The sequence below is a fragment of the Ricinus communis genome, chromosome 8, assembly GCF_019578655.1.
Source record: "Ricinus communis isolate WT05 ecotype wild-type chromosome 8, ASM1957865v1, whole genome shotgun sequence".
Classification (NCBI taxonomy): Eukaryota; Viridiplantae; Streptophyta; class Magnoliopsida; order Malpighiales; family Euphorbiaceae; genus Ricinus; species Ricinus communis.
In genome coordinates, this window is record NC_063263.1 from 13,628,044 (window position 1) to 13,649,168 (window position 21,125).

Genomic DNA, 21,125 nt, shown 5'->3' on the forward strand with positions numbered 1-21,125 from the left:
GCTATTGAAAGGAGAATTCTAACAGTGTTCATCTTGGCAACCGGAGCAAACGTTTCTTGGTAATCAACTCTGTAAGTTTGAGTGAAGCCTCTGGCGACTAGTCTGGTCTTGTATCTCTCAATAGTCCCATCACTGTTATACTTTATTTTGTATATCCACTTGCATCCAACTGGTTTCTTATTTGGAGGAAGAGGTACAATAGTCCATGTGTAATTTTTTTCTAAAGCTTGAAGTTCTTCTTTCATAGTCCTACACCATTTGAGATTGGTATTGGCTTCGTAAAAGTTTGTTGGCTCATAATGGGTTGAGATCTGGCTTAAGTAGTTGCAGTATTAGCTTGATATGGTAGTATAGGAAATAAAACTCTGGATAGGATAAGTTACCGAATAAGATACATAATCTCTTAATTTTATGGGGGGTCTAGTTTGACGAGTGGATCTTCTCAAGGTGATTGCTTCTTCTTGAGGTTGAGGTTGAATTTCAGAAGCTGTATCTTCAACTGTATTGTCTCCCCCTGAAGGAATTAACCTTAGGACTGGAGATGGCTCCTCCTGTAGTGAATCCAGAGTAGGGCTGCTAAGATGAAAATAAGAGTTAGGCGGAAATAATAACGTGCATGGCCCATGAGTATTACTACGATTTTGAGCGGTGTAGTATGGAACAGTCTTGATAAATGTGACATCTCGAGAGATGTAGGTTTTGTGAGTCGAGGGGTTATAACATTTATACCCTTTTTGAGTGGAGGAATATCCTAGAAACAGGATTTTGATAGAACTTTTATCTAATTTGTGATGAAGTTTGATATGAACGTAACAAACACAGCCAAAGACCCTAAGGTGTCCTAATTTGATTTTTCTGTCTTTGAGGACCTCTAGAGGACTCAAATGCTTTAAAGTGGTAGTGGAAAGTCTATTAATCAGGTAGACAGCAGTTAAGAGGGTATCCGACCAAAAAATTGAAGGGACATTATTTTAAAACAGAAGAGTACAAACGACATTGAGAAGATGTTGATTTTTACGTTTAGAAACACCATTTTGTTCAGGAGTATTGATACAAGTGGTTTGATGAACAATACCTTTTTGTTTAAAGAATGCAGAGAAATTTTAATTTATGTACTCCGTGCCATTGTCAGAGCGAAATTTTTTTAAAGTAGCATTATATTGATTTTGGATGAAATTAAAGAATCTTAGAAATGAGAAAAAAATTTATTTTTTCCTTTTAGTAAGTAAACCCAGGTAGTACGAGAGTAATCGTCAATAAATGTGACAAAATATCTAAAATGACTATAGGATGTAACGGGGGCAGGTCCTCGAACATCAGAGTGAATTAAATCAAAAGCTTTTTTAGATACACTAGAGGATAAAGAAAATAGTAAACGAGTGTGTTTAGAAAATTTACACACATCACAATTGCTGGAATTTAAGTTATAATGAAATAATTTATTTAAAACATTGTCGGAGGGATGCCCAAACCGCTGATGCATTAACATGCCTTGGTTAGGGTTTGTTGACAAAAGGCATTTCTTTGGTGGATTACGGAGGTAGTAAAAGCCATTTTCTAGTTTTCCCTCACCAATCGTCTTTTCGGAAATTCGATCCTGAAATATGACTGAAGTAGGTGAGAAAATAACATTGCAATTTAAATCACAAGTAATTTTACCCATAGATAAAAGATTAGATTTAAATTCAGGAAAATATATTATATTTCCAATGTGGGAGTCAAGTAAATTTGAAGTGCCATATCCCTGAATTTTGACTTTATCTCCATTTGCAACAGTCACATGGTGGGAATTGGAGACAATTTTTTTTTTTTGAAGTTTTTTGGATCTCAAGTCATGTGATCTGTTGTACCTGAGTCAATAATCCAAGCATTTTAACAAGGTTTCAAAAAATTTTATAAGGAATTTAAGGCAGTTTGAACCGAACCTGACCCATCGGGTTGAGTTGACCCGAACCCATTGGGTTGAAGAACCAAGGCCTGTAATTGGGCTCAACATTTCTGCCACTTGGGCTTGCTGCTTCTGCTGTGCCTAATAGGCCTGTTGGGACTGCTGGGCCTGGAAGGCCTACTGAGCCTGGTGGACCTAGTGGGCCTGTTGGGCTTGAAGAAGGGCTGGGCTTGACCCGAAGACATTATAACCGGGTCGGGTCAAGTCCAAATATTCTGAACCGGGTTGCTCCCGTAGGTCGGGTCGAGGTAACCCTAGGGAGTCGGGTCGGGGCGTCATATACTTTTTCGCATATGACGCCCAACCCCTATATTCCCCTTTCTCCCTAGGGTTTTCCTTGGGCTTTCTCTTTCCTCCTCTCTTTGTTCCTTCGCCGCTCCCCCTTTCCCACCCTCGGATTGGCTTTGACGCGGGTGAAGGTGCCTCGTGCTCGCCCCTCCCCTTGTCTGGCTTCCTTCGATGGTATTGGGGCGACGCGATGCGAACGCTTGACTTTCTGTGAGTTCGAGTGAGGCCAAAGGGTTCATTAGAGTCCTTCAAGTCTCCTCGCGTTGCACAATCGCTATAACAATGTTGATTTTCGGTAAGTCATTGGATATGAGGATTTGAGACCTCAAGCTTTCATAGCTTGAGTCTAATCCTCCCAGGTAGGTGTACACAAGATCATTTTTGGCTCTTCTTTGAATTTCCTCTGCATCTATTGACGGAGGTAAGTAGTTCTGAAGCTCTTCCTATCGTGTTAATATTTAAGTGGCATACTGCGAGCTTGATTTTGTGCCCTAAGTGATTTTTGCTAATTCTTGTTTAAGGTTAAAAATATGGGCAAAATTCTATTGATGGCCATATAGGCTTTTTACTTTATCCCAGATTGTTTTTGATGATTCCAACAACATACAAAGCCTTGCAATTTATGGCTCCATAGTGCTGGTGAGCAACGACATGACTATGTGGTATGTCGTTTGCTATTCTTCCAGTTTCTCGAGCTCATGCTCTGTCGGGGCTTCTGGTCTCTCATGCTTTGTGCCTGTGATGAAGCCAAGCTTCCTTCTACCACTGAGACCAATGTAGACCGATTTGGACCATTAGAAATAATTCTGATTTCCTTTGAGAATGGTGTTGGTTAATTTATGATCGGTCTGTGACATGTTGGTGGGTAAATGATGATTACAGGATGGTTACCTGCTATGATACCATGAAGAATTTATGAAGCTGTGATTTTATTATATGATGGAATTTTGATTCTTTACAAACTGTTGATTGTTATATATACAAGTTAAGATCCAACTCTAACGGTTGCTTTTAACGGATATTTCTCAATGTGGAAAAGGTTGAAGTGACCTTTCCTGCTTTGCAGGAAAGGTTGCTCCTTTTTCCCTTGTTGGTCTGTGATGAGCAGTCTGCACAAGCAATCTGGCTTGTGCAGCCTTTGAGACCACTCCTTCTGACTTATCTTTTCTTCTTTCAACACACAACGTCGAAGCTGCGGCATTGGCGTAATGAGGGTGTTTTTGGATCCAACAGGGTTCCTTGGGGTAATAAAGTGAGTGACATTTTGTTTCGGGCTGCTGAGATTAAGAATATTGGCAAGTTATCAGGGTGTCGTGGTATTCTCAGTGTGCGAAAGGAAGGAAGACTCAGATTAAGAATATTTGTTAACGTAACCTTCACTGGCTTGTTCTCGATACACTAGGTTTCTTTGAGACCTTGATCATTGGGTATATGATTATTTTCTTCCATATTTTTAGGTATTTCAATTGGAAAGTTGTTATCCTTCCCAATTCTGATTGTGTTTCTATATTGATTTTGTTTTTATTTGTAATTGGATCTTAAGAAGTAACCTTCTTGGGTTTTTGGAGTTGGATTTTCCTACGTTTCTTTTGTGTTTAAGATATATTTGCTTAGTTCAAGCCTGAGCAATAATATTCAACCTCCTTTTATTGGACAACCTGATACGAGCCCATTTAATCTTCCTTTCTTTCATTTCTTTTTGCTACTAGAGCTAAAAATTGAGATTGCCTTTCCTATGTGTTTGCTACTATGATGATTGAAGTTATAGCTCGTATGAAAATTTGATTAATGCTTTCCACTGGTGTTTAAGATTTTAGTGCATTGCTTTGGAGTAAAAGACTCAAATTGTATATGTTTTACTCTCTTTACAAGTGTTTGTCTTTCAATATTATTGATTGGCACTAAACAGAACTTTTTGTGTCGTGCATTAGCATAAATGCACTTCAATTGCAAATGGAATTCATTGTGCTATAATGATGGATGAGCACTAAATGACCACCACCACCATTCTCCTCTCCACCACCAGTTCACCATTCTTCTCTACTACTATCTCCTCCTCCTCCACCAACCTTTACTACCCCATCGATCCAACCACCAACTCTATCTCTACGGCCTCCACCACCTCACACCCAGCCTCACCATCATCATTTCCATTTCCATGTGTGATCTCCAGTTTAATATCATCATTTCTTCAAAATTGATGCTCGTGCTAACAATGTTATTGTGCCTACTGATAAATGAATTTGGGTAGAACTCATCTCAAAAACTAACTCAAAGGAAAAAGATGCCCAATCGACTTATATATATTATAACAGCCCATTAATCAAGCGACGTGGGATAAATACAAATTCTAACACCTACTAGTCTTTGCCCCGAGGATTGTCTCACAGTTGGCATTTAGAGTTGACAACCTAACCATTGGAGTTGCGAGCAACGTAGCCTATATATGTGGAAGATGGATGAGCCCTAAACCTTTGATCATTGTTATTCTCCTGGCAGTACTGGTGTTTTGTGTAGCTATACTGAAAATTTGCAAACCTAATCTGCATTGAAATCTTATTTACATTATTGAGATATGTTCAGTGATTTAACTTTAGAGCTAATTTGATTTTGATTATAAATAAATAGTTATTTGATTATGAAACATAATTTAATTTTGCTAAAATGCTGAGGTGAATATTTAAATTAAATTAATTAGAAATTGATACTCTCTTTACTAGTCGCTCTCACTTAACTATTATCTCTTAAATCCCTCCCTCAAATTGAATCACATCATTGATTGACATCAACAAATTTAAGTAACCAAATTGATTTCAATTATGTAAATTGCTATATAGGATGGTTACAAATTGGTGAATGATATTATTAATATAATTAAGATGGTTTTAAATTCACGTTGTAGTGGATATTTGTTTTCTTTTTTGCTATAAAACCCAATTTTTGTCAATATTTTTTTAAGAAAATGTTAAGTCTCCACCGACGTTTAGTGAAATATGATATTTTTATAAAATCACCACTTAATTTTAAAATATTAAAAGACAATTTAGTAAATGTATTATACACTACATCAAGTGTGCAAAAGTTGAAACAAATATTATTTAGTGAATGTATTATATACCACGTCAAATGGGTAAGAATTGACACAAATACTAATGGATCTTATCATATTACTCATTAAAAGATGAGATGATTACTCACATTGGGATGAAATTAGTAGAATGAAATAAAAGTAAAAATGTAACAGTAAACCATCTCAATGTAGTAGTAAGATGAGATGATTTGAGAAGTGAATATCATGATTTGGATGTCAACAAAAATCGAAAAGCCAATCTTTTTTTTTACTGAGAATGTAAAGTAATAGAATAATTGATAATAAAATTACTAATATGTAATCTCTATTAATAAGATGTTTATAATTTGGTGAACGATTTTATTAGATGGTTTTTATGAGGAACTTTTTTTGCTTTTTTCTTTTTGTGTTTCTTCTAAAAACTATTTATATCTCTTTCATTCATTTTTGTACGAAAAAGTCAAATCAAATTCTCTTTCAGGAGGGGAAAGAAAAATTAAAAACCCAACTCAGAGAGTGCAAAAAAAGAGAGAGCCCCAAATCAAAAATAATCACTTGAGAGCAATAAAAAAAAAATAAAGAAATTTCCAAGTCAAAGATTGCTGGAGCGACCACATATCATAATTCTGAGACACAAATCAATTGAATCAATAATTGAAATCCAACATTTATTACTGAATGATTACATTAAAATCCAATATTCTTTTTATATAATCATAAGTAATAATAAACGTCTATCTATTCATCTTCCTATAAATATAGAGTTCCATCAATCTACCCCCGTCGTGCATACAACAGAAATAGCATCATCTAGTCTGCTTTCATTCTGTGCTTCTTTAACTCTAGCAATAATCCCGACACTAGTTCCAGCAGGGTATGGCAATGCTGAAGGAGACGCATTGATTTCCCTGAAGAGTAGCCTGTCAGATCCTAATAATGTCCTTGCAAGCTGGGATCCCTCCCTTGTCGATCCCTGTACTTGGTTTCATGTCACCTGCAATCAGAATAATGAAGTTACTCGAGTGTACATATTGCAAATCCTTTTCTTTACATTCACTGCATATTTTGCATTATAAACACATGTACTTCTGGTCATGTGAATGATTATAGGTCTACTCAGAACATGTGCTTTTAGGCTGATTCGAACTTCTTTTTCTTTTTTTTTTCCCGCTGTTCCTGATGAATAGAGACTTGGGGAGAGAAAACCTAAGTGGGCATCTAGTACCTGAACTCAAAGTGCTGCAGAACTTGCAATATCTGTATGTCATTCTTTTCTCCTTCATATTTTATATCAGAATCTTTGGGAAGATGACTTTATAGTTTGGTTCATCTTTTAATGTCAAGTACAGAAGTAACTCGTTTAGTTGATGCAGTTCCCTTTTCGGAAATAAACTTGACGGAAGTATTCCCAAGGAGATTGCTGATATTTCAAGCCTCTTAAACTCTGTATTTCTCAAATTTCATTTTTATTTTTCACAACCTCTGAAAAGTATGGTAAAAAATCAAAGGTTCATTCTCTTTTCTGTTATCTCTCCAGGGACCTCTCAAATAACGATCTCTGTGGAATGATTCCTCCTGGACTCCAACACGTCCCTGTGCTCCAGTAAGCTTTTGCTTCAATTTCTAATTTGGGTTGTTCAACTGAAAATGAATTGTAACTTAATGTTGTTCAACTGTTATAGCCTTGGGAACAATCCTCGACTTGGAAAGCCTTGCCCATGAGGAGAGACGGAAGAATGCTGAAAATCAGCTATTTTAATTTAAAATCTATGTATTACTATTATGAACAAGTTCATTATAATACTATAGATTAATGTTTTTATGATATTTCTGAGTACGTTTAATATAATCAAAGTGGACCAATCTTTTTCTATTAAATTGACAGTTTAGTTCGATTTTTATATATTTCTACATCAGATATTAAATTTAGTTCAATTTGATAATTATGAATATATTTCTCAAACTGAGTCAAATTAAATCGTATAGGAATTGAGTTCTAAAAATTCGAAAATTATATTTCATTTTCTATCCCTATAATAGAAATCATTTAAAATATAAAAATAAAATAAGAAGATAAAGCTGTGCTGTGCCACAGAAGACTCCTCTTTTTAAACAAGATTATTCAATCTTCATCAACCAGTTGGATGAACTATTCTCTGATTATGAGAATGTAATATAATGGCTTCCAAATCAGGTAAATGTATGAATCTCATAAAAGAAAATATGTTTACCGATCAAACCAAATCCAATTAAGCCATTCCATTTAAATTCATCCTGTTTTTGGATGTCTTTTTCACATAACAAGTAGGAGCTTAATACTGCTGTTAGAGCATTCACTATATCAACGGAGGTTTTGGAGAAAGTAACTTGGAAGTTTCTTCCTTCTGCATCTCACACCTTTTCATCATAGACGGTTCTAAGCATTTGTTGAAAGTTGGGCCAGTGCTTGTTAACAAAAACAAGGGAGAAGTGTTGTACTGATGACAACCATACCTGTAATGGAGACTGGACAGTTGTTTTACCTCGTCGTGGCAAACGAAATAGAAACTTTCCTAAAATTAGAAACCCACAAGAATAGCAACAGCCATGGGGTTCCTGCGAATCTTGAATCCGGTTCAAACAGATAATCAAAATTTATTGAGAAGATGAATATTTGTATGAAGAAAGTTGAGAAGTCACAGTTCTATCAGACTCTTCTGGAACAAATCCAAACTCTAGAAATTCTGGATTCTTTTCACAGGGTCCTGGGTTCAGAGTTAAAGATGCAAATGGTGATATATGGCATTGGAAGCATTGAGTCATATGAAACCCCTCGAATCCAGCTGAGCATTGCAATCTTAATGAAAAAGGAGTTTAGTTGGATTGGTGAAATAGAGGTTTTTGATCCAGTTCTTTCAGCTACAGAATCTCAAGTTTTAGAAGCCCTTGGTTGTTCGGTTCTATCTGTAAATGAACATGGCCGCCGATGTGCCACACTGTGAGGCAAAGTTATACAACAATCTTCTACAAGCAAACTGGAGGGTGGAATATTCTTAAATGGGAAAAGATATTGAAGAGTAATATTTGGGATTTATCAAATGACAAAGTTCTACCAGCATTAAGGTTGAGTTATCAGTATCTCCCATCATATCTGACGTGACCAGTATTTTCATGATCTTGTATCAAGATCATTTTTTCAACGATCAAGTGGTGTCAGGAGAATTTTGCTCCTGGTTAGATGGTGATAATTCATGTAAGATACGAAAAAGACGAGATATTTATCTTATACAAGAAGACTGGATGATGCTTCCGAGAAATTTAAGCCTGTCTATGAAGCTGGACATTTACGCACCTTCTTGCATGTGGATGATGTGCAATGGTGGGGTTGTCACATTGATGCTGAAGTAACTAATGATTTATTGCCAAAACTTATGCGCCTGCGAATTCTATCTCTATCTCATTACAATAGTCTAACTTGTTTGGCTGAGTCAATTGGCAAATTGAAACACTTACGTTATCTAGATCTCTCCAGAACATTAATCAGAAGATTGCCTGAAACTAAATGCAGTTTGTATAATTTACAAACTTTAATATTGGCATATTGTGTATTTCTTGATGAGCTTCCTACTAAGTTCACTATGTTAATCAACTTATGTCATCTTGATATTAGTTGGACAATTTTGGGAGAGATCCCATCACAAATGGGCAAGCCAAGAAAGCTCCAAAAATTAACTGATTTTATGCTGGGAAAGGGGAATGGGTCTAGCATTAAAGAGTTGGGGGAGCTTCAAAATCTCCAGGGGAAACTTTGCATTTGGAATCTTCAAAATGTTGTAGATGCTTTTGAAGCCAACATGAAGAGTGAGCAGCACCAAATAAAATTAGAGTTTAGGTGGGATGGCAATGCTGATGATTCACAGCACGAGGCAAATATGGAATGTCTTTCCATATTTGAAAAGTTAGTTACCCGCTGTATTGTCCTGCTACATCTGTTTTAACTGTTGTATGTTGTTTCCAGGAATGATTGAGGATTGGTCCTACTGCAACCTGGACTGCCTGAAATATTTCCAGCATTTTCAAGAATTCATGAAACCTCAAATGATTCTTCATGTCATCCCATAGATGCATTATATATATCAATGTTGAATATGCATGTTCTCCTGTATCACCAAATGTTAGTAATATTATTGAAAGTCCTAGAGAAAACAGAGAGAAGCATATACATATATTTGATGGTTTAATAGACTTCAATTGTTTTTACAGGATTCTGAGGTAAAACTTTGAAAATGCAAAAGGTGATACATGATATCCGCAGCTTTTGAAGTTTGAAATGTACAAAACCCATCAAGAAGAAGGTTCAGATGGATAGAGGGATGAAGGGTTTTGAATTTTGATTCAATTATCTATGCAACTGAATCTTGAGTCGTGGATGGCCCTTGGTTGTTCTTTTCTATATGCATGAACGACCATGGTCACCTTCGGCAAAGTATCTCTTATATTCAGCTTATTATCTAATTGGCATGTGGCCGTCTAATTTGATCACCTGATTTCGGTTGGACATACTTAGTATTGATCAATTTTAGATATTTCCATGTTTGAAATTGATTTTTAATGCTCTCCCTACTTCAATATTGCAACAAATTCCCCCATCAATCTTCATCATAAGATCTAAAAAGTCCGAATTAAACTAATTAATGAGTTTAAACTGATAGCATAATCCGATATGTAATTTTTTTAAGTGATCACCTGGTTATTGTCGAACTTCATTAGTACCATAGATTTCTAGAATTGATTTATAAGCTTATAATTATTTTAATATTGCAAGTAATTTAATATTTAAATACTAATTATAAAATTGAGTTAATATAATAAACCAGTTGTACAAATTTTAAAAAAAATTATATAAATATAATAAATAATACTAAGAAAACTAGTAACTAGATTCAAGAATTTAATTGAGTTAAATTGTAGGTCCAAGATTAGCTTGCAATGAAGGTTGGCGGAAAAGAGAAGTCTGCTATATTGCATAATCCAAACATCTAATAATTATTATTTTCTTTTTTTTTTCTATTATATATTTGGTCAACACATCCCACGTGCTTGTTATAGCATTATTTGACCCAAATACACAATAAAATCGCATATAAATTATAATTTTAAAAAAAAAAAACATTTGAATTTTGTATTTTTTTCTTGTTAGATGACAAATTAAATTAATTATGTTTGTCCTTTATAATTTTCAAATGGATGGAAAATGAATATAAATACCAACAATTCAAATAAAACCTAACCGCTTCCTCTTTGAAAATGAAGGCTGTGTAGGGTCTGACTTTGGCCCCATCTTAACCCAAAAAGACACTCATCATTATATTTTTTATAACTTTATAATTATAAATACCTCAATTTTTTTTAATCTTTTATTACACTTTCAACCATTTTTTTTTCTACATAAATATGCTTTTCTTTATGCTATAAACTGTAATTAATAAAATATTTAATAGAGTATAAAAGGATTAAGAAGAATAAATTAATCTTTTTAACACTTGTAGAATTTATGTCATAGAATAATATTTTTCTAAATAAAAATATACTCATATTTTGGGCAAATAAATTAAACTGATGGGAAGTTGTATTATATTTATTTTAATTAAAAGAAAAGTATTATAAAAAAAATTGTCAAATTTTATAATAATAAATAATATTCTTAGCTTTGTAGGTAAGTGTAGCCTCCAAAATCAGCTCCTCCACAATTTTCTCTATCTCCTTTTCTTTCCCTCTTTTTCCAAAAAGCAAAAAGAAGAGCAAACAACTAAACCCAACAAACACCCAAATCTCTCTGTCTATCTGAAATCAAAACTAACAACAAAAACAGCTTCTTCTTTTTTTCTCATAACAATCTCACTCAGAATCAACAGAAAAATTTGCAACAAATCCAACCCATTTCTAGATATTATTGCAAGTAGAATCTCCTTTCTTGAATAAAAATCCACCACCGCCTATTTCTTGTCTTTTTGGGATCCTTTATTTCCTCTTCCACCGCCAACATCATCATCATCATTTCCACCCTTTAATTCACAGGTCCTACTGCTTCTGTTTCCTTCTTTTTCTCTCTCTCTCTCTCTCTCTCTCTTGATAACATCTTAGTTCTTGATTTTGTAAAAAGATTCCGTCTTTTTTTTATCATCTCCGGCTAGGTCAAGATTGTTTTATTATAATCTTGATCTTCCATACCCAAAAAAACCCCTTTCATTGTAATACTTTAATTTTCTTTTTGAAACCATCAAGATTTTTAATTTGATTGTTCTGTAAGTTGGTTGATGGCAGAATTTGAAAGTAATATGGAATTCAATGGAAAATCAAAACCCAGTACCATGGCCTCCTCTTTGTTTAATCGTTCTCTCACAATTCACTCAACAAAATCATCCCCTAAAGATTATGTTCAATCCCCTTCAAGATTTTACAATTCCATTGAATCCATGAAAGGTAAGGTTAAAAAGCTTTGCAATATCTTTGAATCTTCGAGAACCCCCAAATCGATTCTCAATGAATCACTGCTAGCTCAAGCAAAGAAGCTTAAGTCTGTGAAATCTATGGGGCCTGAATATAATAGATACAATTATGGGTTCAATAATAGTGGAATTCGGTTACCTGGTACAGAAGATAGAATTGTTGTTTATCTCACTAGTTTGCGTGGGATTCGAAGGACTTATGAGGATTGTTATGCTGTTAGAATGATATTTAGAGGTTTTAGGGTGTGTGTTGATGAAAGGGATATATCTATGGATTCAGCTTATAAGAAGGAATTGCAAAGTGTGTTGGGAGAGAAAAATGCGAGCTTACCACAGGTCTTTATTAGGGGGAACCATGTTGGTGGTGCTGAGGTGATTAAACTAATGTTCGAGACGGGTGAATTAGCCAAGGTTCTTGATGGGTTTCCAAGAAGAGAGCCTGGTTTTGTTTGTGACCGGTGTGGGGATGTGAGGTTTGTTCCATGTGGAAATTGTAGTGGCAGTAGGAAGGTGTTTGATGAAGATGAAGGGGTGCTCAAGAGATGCTTGGAATGCAATGAGAACGGTTTGATTCGGTGCATAGATTGCTGTTTGTAATCTCACTTTTGCTTATGCATGATTTGGTGCGTGTATTTAGATGTTTCTTGATGTATGTATGAATGTGGATAATGTATTAAGGTTTGAGTTCAAAATGCTCTTTGGATTCATGGGCATGGCTTTTTCTCTTTCTCATTTTCTTGTTGTAGGATCATCGGTTTGGGGATCGATGATTGTTGTTCTCCGAAGAGTCTCATGAGAAATAATAGTCTATGATATCAAAACACCAAATTGGGTTCGGTGTTTTGCTGATATTTTATACAAAGGAGAGTGTTTCTCCTTTATGGCAATGTAAATATTTAGTACTAATGTAATGGAAAATCAAAAAGATTGTCAATGTGCAAATGATTGGATTGCTGATGAGTAGGGGTTGTGTTTTCTCTATGCTTCTTCAGTTGGTGGTTTTGAATTTTCTTTGTTCATATATCCAGCATTGATCTTCTTCAATATGCCATAGTGAACATCATGGATTGTGTGTCCCTACAGTGTTCTTTACCTTTATGATGCCATAGGTGAAGCTAATTCTGAAGGACTGTTTGTGATTTCTGTCAGATGAAGGCTTTGCTTTGAAAAAACTTCTTGTAATTTATAAAGCTAATCGTTATTGATTTATGGTACTGTATATTTGTGTGATTGCTATTGATTCATGAAGAAACCCTGTTAGATCTTTTTGCTGTGATATTTTTCCAATTTATTCAGAGTGCATCAGATATTTTCCATTTTTGTTCTATTCCTGACAAATTTATCTCCATGGCACCTTTAATTGTTGGGTTTGCCTGGTTATGCTCTTGAAAGTACACTTTGGTTTAGCTAAACTACTTCCTTTAAATCTGAAAAAATTACCATTCATCATCACTTGGTTGTGCTAATGCAAGCTTTCATTTGCTTGGGAATTTGTTGAGAATGTTACAAGTTAATACATATCAGCAAAATATGTTGGCTTCTGAACAACTAAATCCCTGTAAAAACATTTAGGAACTCCCAGTCTAACTCTTTATTCTTGGTCTGGTTGGTAGTATCCGCTCTCAATCAATGTCTGTCTGACTTGTACCTTAGTGATTAATATGTCAGATAGATATTGACAGAAAGTGGCGATGAATGGATTGGTTACCTTATATCTGATTTATTTTTGTTCCATTATGATTTTAGAGGTAGTCCAAGATAGAATTAGCAACAGCCAACCAAGCATTTGAGATTTTAAATTTTTTATATTCAATACTTGTTCTTCTATGTTGGAGTAGGCTTGTCAAATCCTTCCCTCAAAATTACTAGTTTAGTTTATTTTCTCAAATTGTGTTTCACATGATTTTACTCGTTATTATTTATATTAATAAATTATTAATAAAATTTAATATAGTAATTTATTTAATAAATTAGTATTACTATTTTGAAAATTTTAATTTTGTAACTATTTAATTTTTAATATTTACTATTTTGATTCTAATTTTTAATCTGAATTTCTTTTCACCTTATTTTCTATATAGAATTACTTTTTATCTCAAACAATATTATAATAAATTAAAATATATTTTGATTTCTATATTAATATATTTGTTTTATAATTATTCAAATACATTATATAAATATAAAATTATTTAATTACAACTATTCTAATTTATTACAATCAAATTAATCAAAAATTAAAAAAATAAAATTTATTGTTGTTATATTAAGAAATAATATATTTAAAATAACTTAGATAGTTAATTAAAATATAAAAATATAATCAATTAACTCTTGTAACATTCATATTTATTGTTACAATAGAAGGCTTAAATTATTAAAAATCAGAAACATCAATTTAATAATTCTTTTTGTTTTCAATTAATAATATTCTCATTTTTATTTTTTAAAAATTAACATTCATTTTAAAATTTTATTAATAAGTTTAATAAAAATTAAATCTACATATATACTAAAAATAGTCATTTAACATATAAACGACAATCGTTAATAAAATATTACCAAACGGTTTAATTTATCAATTACTAGCTATCAGCTATCAACCACTAGCTATCAATCGCCAGTCATCAGCTGTATTGATTAGTCGAACTAAACAGACCTCAGTGAAGTTTATTTAGTAATAACTAATTTTTTTACTCACATACATTTCACGTAAATTATAATAATTTGACTTGTTATTATTTATGTAATAAAAAATAAAATAATTTTAAATTGGTAATTAAGATGATAATTAATTTATTAAATTAAAATATTAAATTAAATTTATAATTAATATTAAAAATATAATTGATATACTATCTTTAAAATAAAAATTAATGTCCAAATAAAAATAATTTTTAGTTAAATATAATATTAGAATATCATAATTTAAAATTAGAATAATCTTTTATTTAAAATTCTAATAGAATTGAATTTCTAGAATTAGACTTGTACTAAATGAATTATTAGTTGTAAATATTATATGTTATTAAATTAAATGAATAAATTTACAAAATTAAAATAATGAATTACACTATATATTTTAATCAAAAATTAATATTAAATAATTTATATAATTTTAAATTATATTTCAATTAGGATTAACATAAATTTAATAAAACACTACTACTACTACTATCATCATCATCATCATAATAATAATAATAATATAATACATTAATATCAAGAAGGAATAATAATTTAATTACTTTTAAGAGAAAAATTAGGATAATAATTTTGAATGCGGGCCATAAATCCTAATACTAATTGATTAAGGAATTGAAAAGGAACTCACCAAATTAATCCTAACCAATCTCAAACTTCTCCTCACAAATATCCCAAATAATTCACAAATAAACTGCAATCCCAAATAATTGGGTAATCGTAAGAAGAAGATGGCGTTGGCAGAGTTAGGAGAGAGACGTCCCCGCGGAATGGAGCATATGAGCAATGGGTTAGTAATCGATGATCAAAATCCAACGTCTGCTTAGACAAGATCACTTCGGCTCTTCTGGAATCCGACGTCGACTCCACCATCGTCCTCAACATGCAAAACAACATAAGAAACATCGTTTGCAATCACCAGTTTACTCCCGGTGAAAACAGGCTCAAATTCATCAAGTAGGCAATATTTGACGAGCTCTGCAATATGTTGGATTCTTCTTCTTCTTCATTTGGTTATTTTAAATTTAGTTTTCTTTTAATGCTGGTTGATGCTCATTCCCACTCAATTGGCATCATCATTGGTTTTTTATTGTGATAACTCCAATGCGTATTAAAAATTCTTCGGGATCTGGGAAAACTCAAGTTTGTGCTCAATAAGCAAAGTATTACCACCAAAGACGTTATAGACTTGCTCTAGTCGGCCTTGTTGATAAACATAGAAGCCCTCTCGATGATGAACTGATGCCTATATATATGTAATTGTCAATGCCATTGGGTTCTATTTTACAATATAGAAGCTTCATGATTGATTTTGTTTATTATGAACAAGTCCTATAATGGTTGATAATAATGTTATGATAAATTGATAACAGAAGTGCAAGCAGACCAGCAAATCTAGTGTAGTGAGGCTGCTCAGCCTGATCAGAGTTTGGAATTGTACTTAAATGACTAAATAGTTTACAAACTATTCACAAAAACGAAAATCCTAAGATTCCTTGTCATATGTTATCTTCACAAAGAAATACGGACTGCAGCAATGTACAGAATACCGGGCTAAACATTTCTTCCTATTATGTATCTTCTTCCATTTTCTGATAAAAAGCACGTCTAGCATAAAAATGATACTTGAATCATATTTGGTGATCATCTCCATGCTAGCTATTGAGTGAGAGGAACGCATTCAAGCTCGATCTCTAGCACCCCCCTCTCTACATTCTGTAACCTCAAGCTTATTTCTTGTTTTACCTTCCCATCTAATAAGGTGATGATACCATCTTTCAATAAAGTGTTATCCTTGCTTGCTACCCACTTACCGAGCTGCATCGGCTCATTGATTGTCGAAGTTTCATAGGCTTTCGCAGCAGCAACCAGAGGCTGAATGTCAATCTCAGCTTCACCCATAAAGTCATCAGTAGTAAATGTATCCTTATCATAGACAAGCTGCATACAAGCACCCAGAAAGATTTAGGTGAAATTCCTTTCTATAACAGGCAAAAACCCTTTTTGAAAATGCAAATTATTTCTTCAATGTAAAATACTAAATCTAAGGCTGAAAGTTACACAGAATATATGGTTAATCTACTTGGATAACACAAGTGTTTCATATGTATAGATGTTCAGTGATAGTTCAGTAGGTATCTTCAGTATTTTTGTTTTAATTCAGCCGTAAACAAACTTACCACTTTCAGAGCAGGAATATGGTCTGGGATTGATAGCATTAGACTTTCATTCCAGACTGGATTTAGGTTGTTCTTTATGACCCGTGTTCTCACTGACTGCAACAAGTATTACAAGAGTGCGCACATGAGCAATATAGTTTATTGCATTGTCTTCTGCATTCGTGACAAAACAAGATCATAAAAAGAAGAGGCTCACTTGGTGACCCAGTGAAAGAATTACATAAGGGTCGCTAGTTACCACATCTCGTACAGCTAGATTAGTTCCTTTGACCACATTAACCTTGATTAACCCAACAAATTCAACCATACCTGCCTATAACCACAATAATTCAAGCAGCCAATTCAGTAAAGTGGGTAAAAAAGAAAGCAAAAGATCATAATCCATAGGCTTAGCCAGATACAAGTTCAAATAATTAATAGGAAATCACTACCATGGAGTTGCTCTTTTTCGACTGCTTGTTCTCAGAATCTTTTCTTCCCCAGCTGTTACGGAACGCATTCCCAATACGGTGTCTTGTTGCTTGCTTGTCATATTGTTTCTTTTCTTGAGAAGAACTACTCATTTGGGCAGCTGATGAAGACCTTTGGGGTTTATAAGGGCAGATCATTTGGTCACTGTAATTCAGAAATTGTAGGAGCTCGTATTTTCTCCTGAGTATTCAAAGAGTAGAATTCTTATTTGGAATTGTGTAGATTTCTTGTATGAAGTATTAATCCTGCACTAGCACTACCTGATGAAATCTGAACGCTCCTCTATAGTGGCATCTGGTTTTGGCTTTTTGAAATCATTTGGAATGCAAGCTTCATACTTCTTGTTGGCTGCAGCATTCCCACCTAAATCAATAAAGTTATTCACTTGTTCGTCTGTCCAATCGTCTAGCTTGATTGATAGAACCTGGGATAACATAAAGGTCAGGCTTGATCATCAACCTACCAAATAAATATCCGAAGGAGATTAACAGCAGAATAAAGTGCGACAACATACAGAAAATTCCTGAAGAAAGCTTTTTACAGTAAAACTTCATAGTTCTAATCAATCAATAGATTTCCTCAAGTACAGACTTATTTCCGTAGGCTAAGGTTCCTAGTCTAAAAGTTGATTCAGTAATACAGTGTAAAGAAGCTGAAAGTATGAAAAACATAATAGCATCTTCTCTAATTTAATTCTGTAGATAGTAAAGTACTAATACACAGTATCACAAAGATCAAATAATCACTAATAATGAAGCAGAACAAGCCGTGAAGTAGCGAAATCCACACCTTTGATATATGAACTCCAAGGCTTCTGTGAACACCAGAACATTTGATACAAATAAATACTCCATGACTTAAGGACCTATTCCATTCCAAACAACTCATTCGTAAGGCAATGTAGTCGACATAACATCTAGGCATATGGTAAAAAAAAAAAAAAACGAATCTCTTCCAAAATAATAATTCATATGTTGATTAATTGCATCAAGCTGATAGAGGTAAAAAAAGAAAAGAACACCCTCATTGTCCACTCTTAGCAAACTTACACCCATTTTGGATCGGGCGATCCGCAATCTGCACAAGTCTTATTGCTTGATTGACTCAACAGCTTCTCCAGTTTCTTCAGTGGACCTGATTAATGAAGAAAAACAGGGAACTCTAAATCTAGTAGAAAACTAAATTAGTTAAGTAAGAACTAAGAGGTACAATGTGGATTAAGGACAGTTATAAGTTCTGAACATGAAATTTCGAAGATTACCAGAAAATTTGTGTCTTTCCTTCCTGCTCCAACAGTGTTTGTTGTCAGGAAGAAAGAAATCTTGCAGTAGAGTAGTTGGTGCTGCAAGTGCAACGTATTTAATTGATCACAATCAGATTTTGCATTTGCATAATTATTTTTTGAAGGACTTTAAAAGTTTAAACTATAGGAAACTACCATATTAAAAGAAAAAATGCAACGCTATCATTAGCCAAAGTAATAATCATGTCAACAAGAAGCAATTGCAAAATAGAGGCATTGTGAGAATAAGAAAGTGATCCATTTTAAGAATTATTCAAGTTTCAGAATAATATCTCAAGAACAAGAACAAGAACATTATCGTTGCATCTAGTTACAACGGCAATCATATAGTTCTCTGCGAATTATGTTTTTCCATTTCATTAAGAGCAAAATGAAGGATAAAGTAGACATGTTCACCATATAGATAAATAAATTAATTTGCAAGAAAATTGGTGATATGACAAAAGATTACCATCAGAATTCTCCTGACTCATAGACATCTCCAGCCTCAAAGAAAGAACAACAAATCTTGAACAGCTATTACAATCTTAGAATAGCCATTGGTTACCTTCTTCTCTGCATTAAAAGAAAAGGGTATCAATTACATACAAATCTAATTCAAGAAAACAAGAAATCTTAACAGAAAAAGACACCAAAACAAAGATGCTTCTTACGTATGGAAAACAAAAAAAGAATCTGAATTGTTCGAAAAGGCCTTGATCAGCTCTTTACCTGCATCAAACATGCAATGCTGAGAGAAAATATATACACAAAAAAAAAAAAAAAAGAATCAATCAAGCCACATTTGAGAAGTTAGAGAAGAATTTAAAAAGGGTTCTTACAAAAATGAAAAAGAAAGGCAAAATCCAATGAAAATCGGATAATTAAAGCTAGAGAAGTTGGATAAGGAAAAAAAGGAATGAAAAGGATAAATCTTTATTTTTTTGAGGTTGAAGAGAAGAAAAACGATAATTAGCCAAACAAAAAATGACTTCTTTTTGGGAAGGCAACAAAAGGAAAGATTCAGAAGGAATGAAATGGCTATGATTAGAAGAAGAATACTGATCCTGTGATTTTTGGATGTTTCTTATTAAATAAAAATTAAATTTATTTATTGATTAGTTTATTTACAGTGTCAGAAATGTGAAGTGCCACCAAATAGTCTAAGTCGGGGCGTCTTCAGGTCGTTGCTTCATTACCAGACTAACTAAACGCTTCTTTTCACGCGCATATTTTAGCCCGTGCATTACAGTTACTTATAATTTTGAGCTGAGACATCTTAATGTGATAAAATAAATTAATTGATAATATGATAAAAATATATTTAACTTTTATTTTTAATACTATTTAATTAACTTTAGTTATTAAATAAATTATAAAACTTGAAATTTATTATAGAGTTTATTCTTATTTTGTAATATTAAAACCAAAAAATGTAAAAGAAATATTTTTTTAATTCAGTATAACAGTTTTAACATAAGAGAATTACTTTATTACTTAAATTAAAAAAAATATTTCATTGAGTTCTTTTAATCTTAGTTTATTTTAAAAAAAATGATAGATTCGCCCAACATTTTAAAATAATAATTACTTAAATCCTTACGATTAAATTTTTGTACTTAATGTGTCTAGCAACAAAAACATAATAATAAATTATTTGGAGCAAATAAAATTATTAATGTGATGCAATCTTCATAATTCTCAAAAATTAGAAGCCGGAATTAAAAGGATAAAGTTTTGCTATATAAGTAGTGGCGCGTGGGATTGGAAATACTCATGAGCAGGATAAGATTAGAGAGTCGATGAGAGCTGCGCACGTCCAATTACTTCATCGGGTCCCGCACGTGCTCTCCGATTGTGTGGGCTTGCCGACAACCTCAAACATTAAGGCGACCAAAATTTCAAAGAAAACACTGAATAAACTGATAATTTAGTTGGGTTCGATTTGTGTTATTTTTATAAATTTAATTTATTCAGTTTAATATTTTAGAGAATAGAGATTAATTTAGTCTGATTTGAATTTTAAGTTAAAAAGATAAAGATTAACTGAACAAATTACATCTTCTTACTTATAATTTATTTCAGTTCAGTTTAATTTTTTATATGGTTTGGCTTGATTTGTATTATTAAAAAATTAATTATTTGGTATAATTATTATTTGATGGTATTTATTTTAAATTTATATATAATTTAATTTAGATATATCACTTGAATTTTAATTTCAACCTCACTTCTATGAAACATAAATTAAAAGATATTTCTAATAATTAATGTCTACCCTTTGGAGGTTAAGTCACTTTTTTTTTCTCTATTTGCTTTCTAATTTTTCAAATGAGATTGTGTGAAATAATTAATGGTTTTAATCTCTTATGTTGATGGGTACAATGTTATAGATTTTGTATTGTTGGATCCGTTCTTCCTTAAATCTTTTGTTCAAGAGGTTTTAAGATGGAAGAGTGGAAAGGAATACTTCGTTCTGGATTTTTTTTTTTAATATTTGCTTAATTTAAACTTATAAGATATTTAATTATAATTATAATATTAGCTCTAAGTCCCCCTTGATCATTAATTATCATTTGGACTAATAGCATAATTATCTAAATCTTAATTGGATTTTGATTTATAAAAATAAGTTTATCTCAAACTTTTGTTCAAAAGTTAGATATTTTCTTAATAATTTCTAATTATGTTTTGT

At 32.8% G+C, this 21,125-nt stretch overlaps 2 protein-coding genes across 2 annotated transcripts; one reads left to right on the top strand and one right to left on the bottom strand.

The window, feature by feature from the left end:
- The first annotated feature begins 11,015 nt into the window (after nt 1-11,015).
- Nucleotides 11,016-12,754, top strand: LOC8270892 (uncharacterized protein At5g39865). Its single transcript, XM_015715260.3, has one exon. It carries the CDS (start codon nt 11,603-11,605, stop codon nt 12,389-12,391), a length of 789 nt encoding a protein of 262 aa, XP_015570746.2. The 5' UTR covers nt 11,016-11,602; the 3' UTR covers nt 12,392-12,754.
- A 3,081-nt stretch (nt 12,755-15,835) lies between these two features.
- LOC8270893 (probable ADP-ribosylation factor GTPase-activating protein AGD11) lies at nt 15,836-19,553 on the bottom strand. The gene is made up of 11 exons (XM_002513024.4): nt 19,273-19,553; nt 19,105-19,162; nt 18,903-19,006; nt 18,410-18,490; nt 18,198-18,282; nt 17,938-18,013; nt 17,409-17,572; nt 17,109-17,328; nt 16,874-16,990; nt 16,678-16,773; nt 15,836-16,438 (listed from the first exon to the last, which is right to left on the bottom strand). The coding sequence occupies exons 3-11, from the start codon at nt 18,928-18,930 to the stop codon at nt 16,157-16,159; spliced, it is 1,149 nt and encodes a 382-aa protein (XP_002513070.1). The 5' UTR covers nt 18,931-19,006; nt 19,105-19,162; nt 19,273-19,553; the 3' UTR covers nt 15,836-16,156.
- Between the last annotated feature and the right edge of the window lie 1,572 nt (nt 19,554-21,125).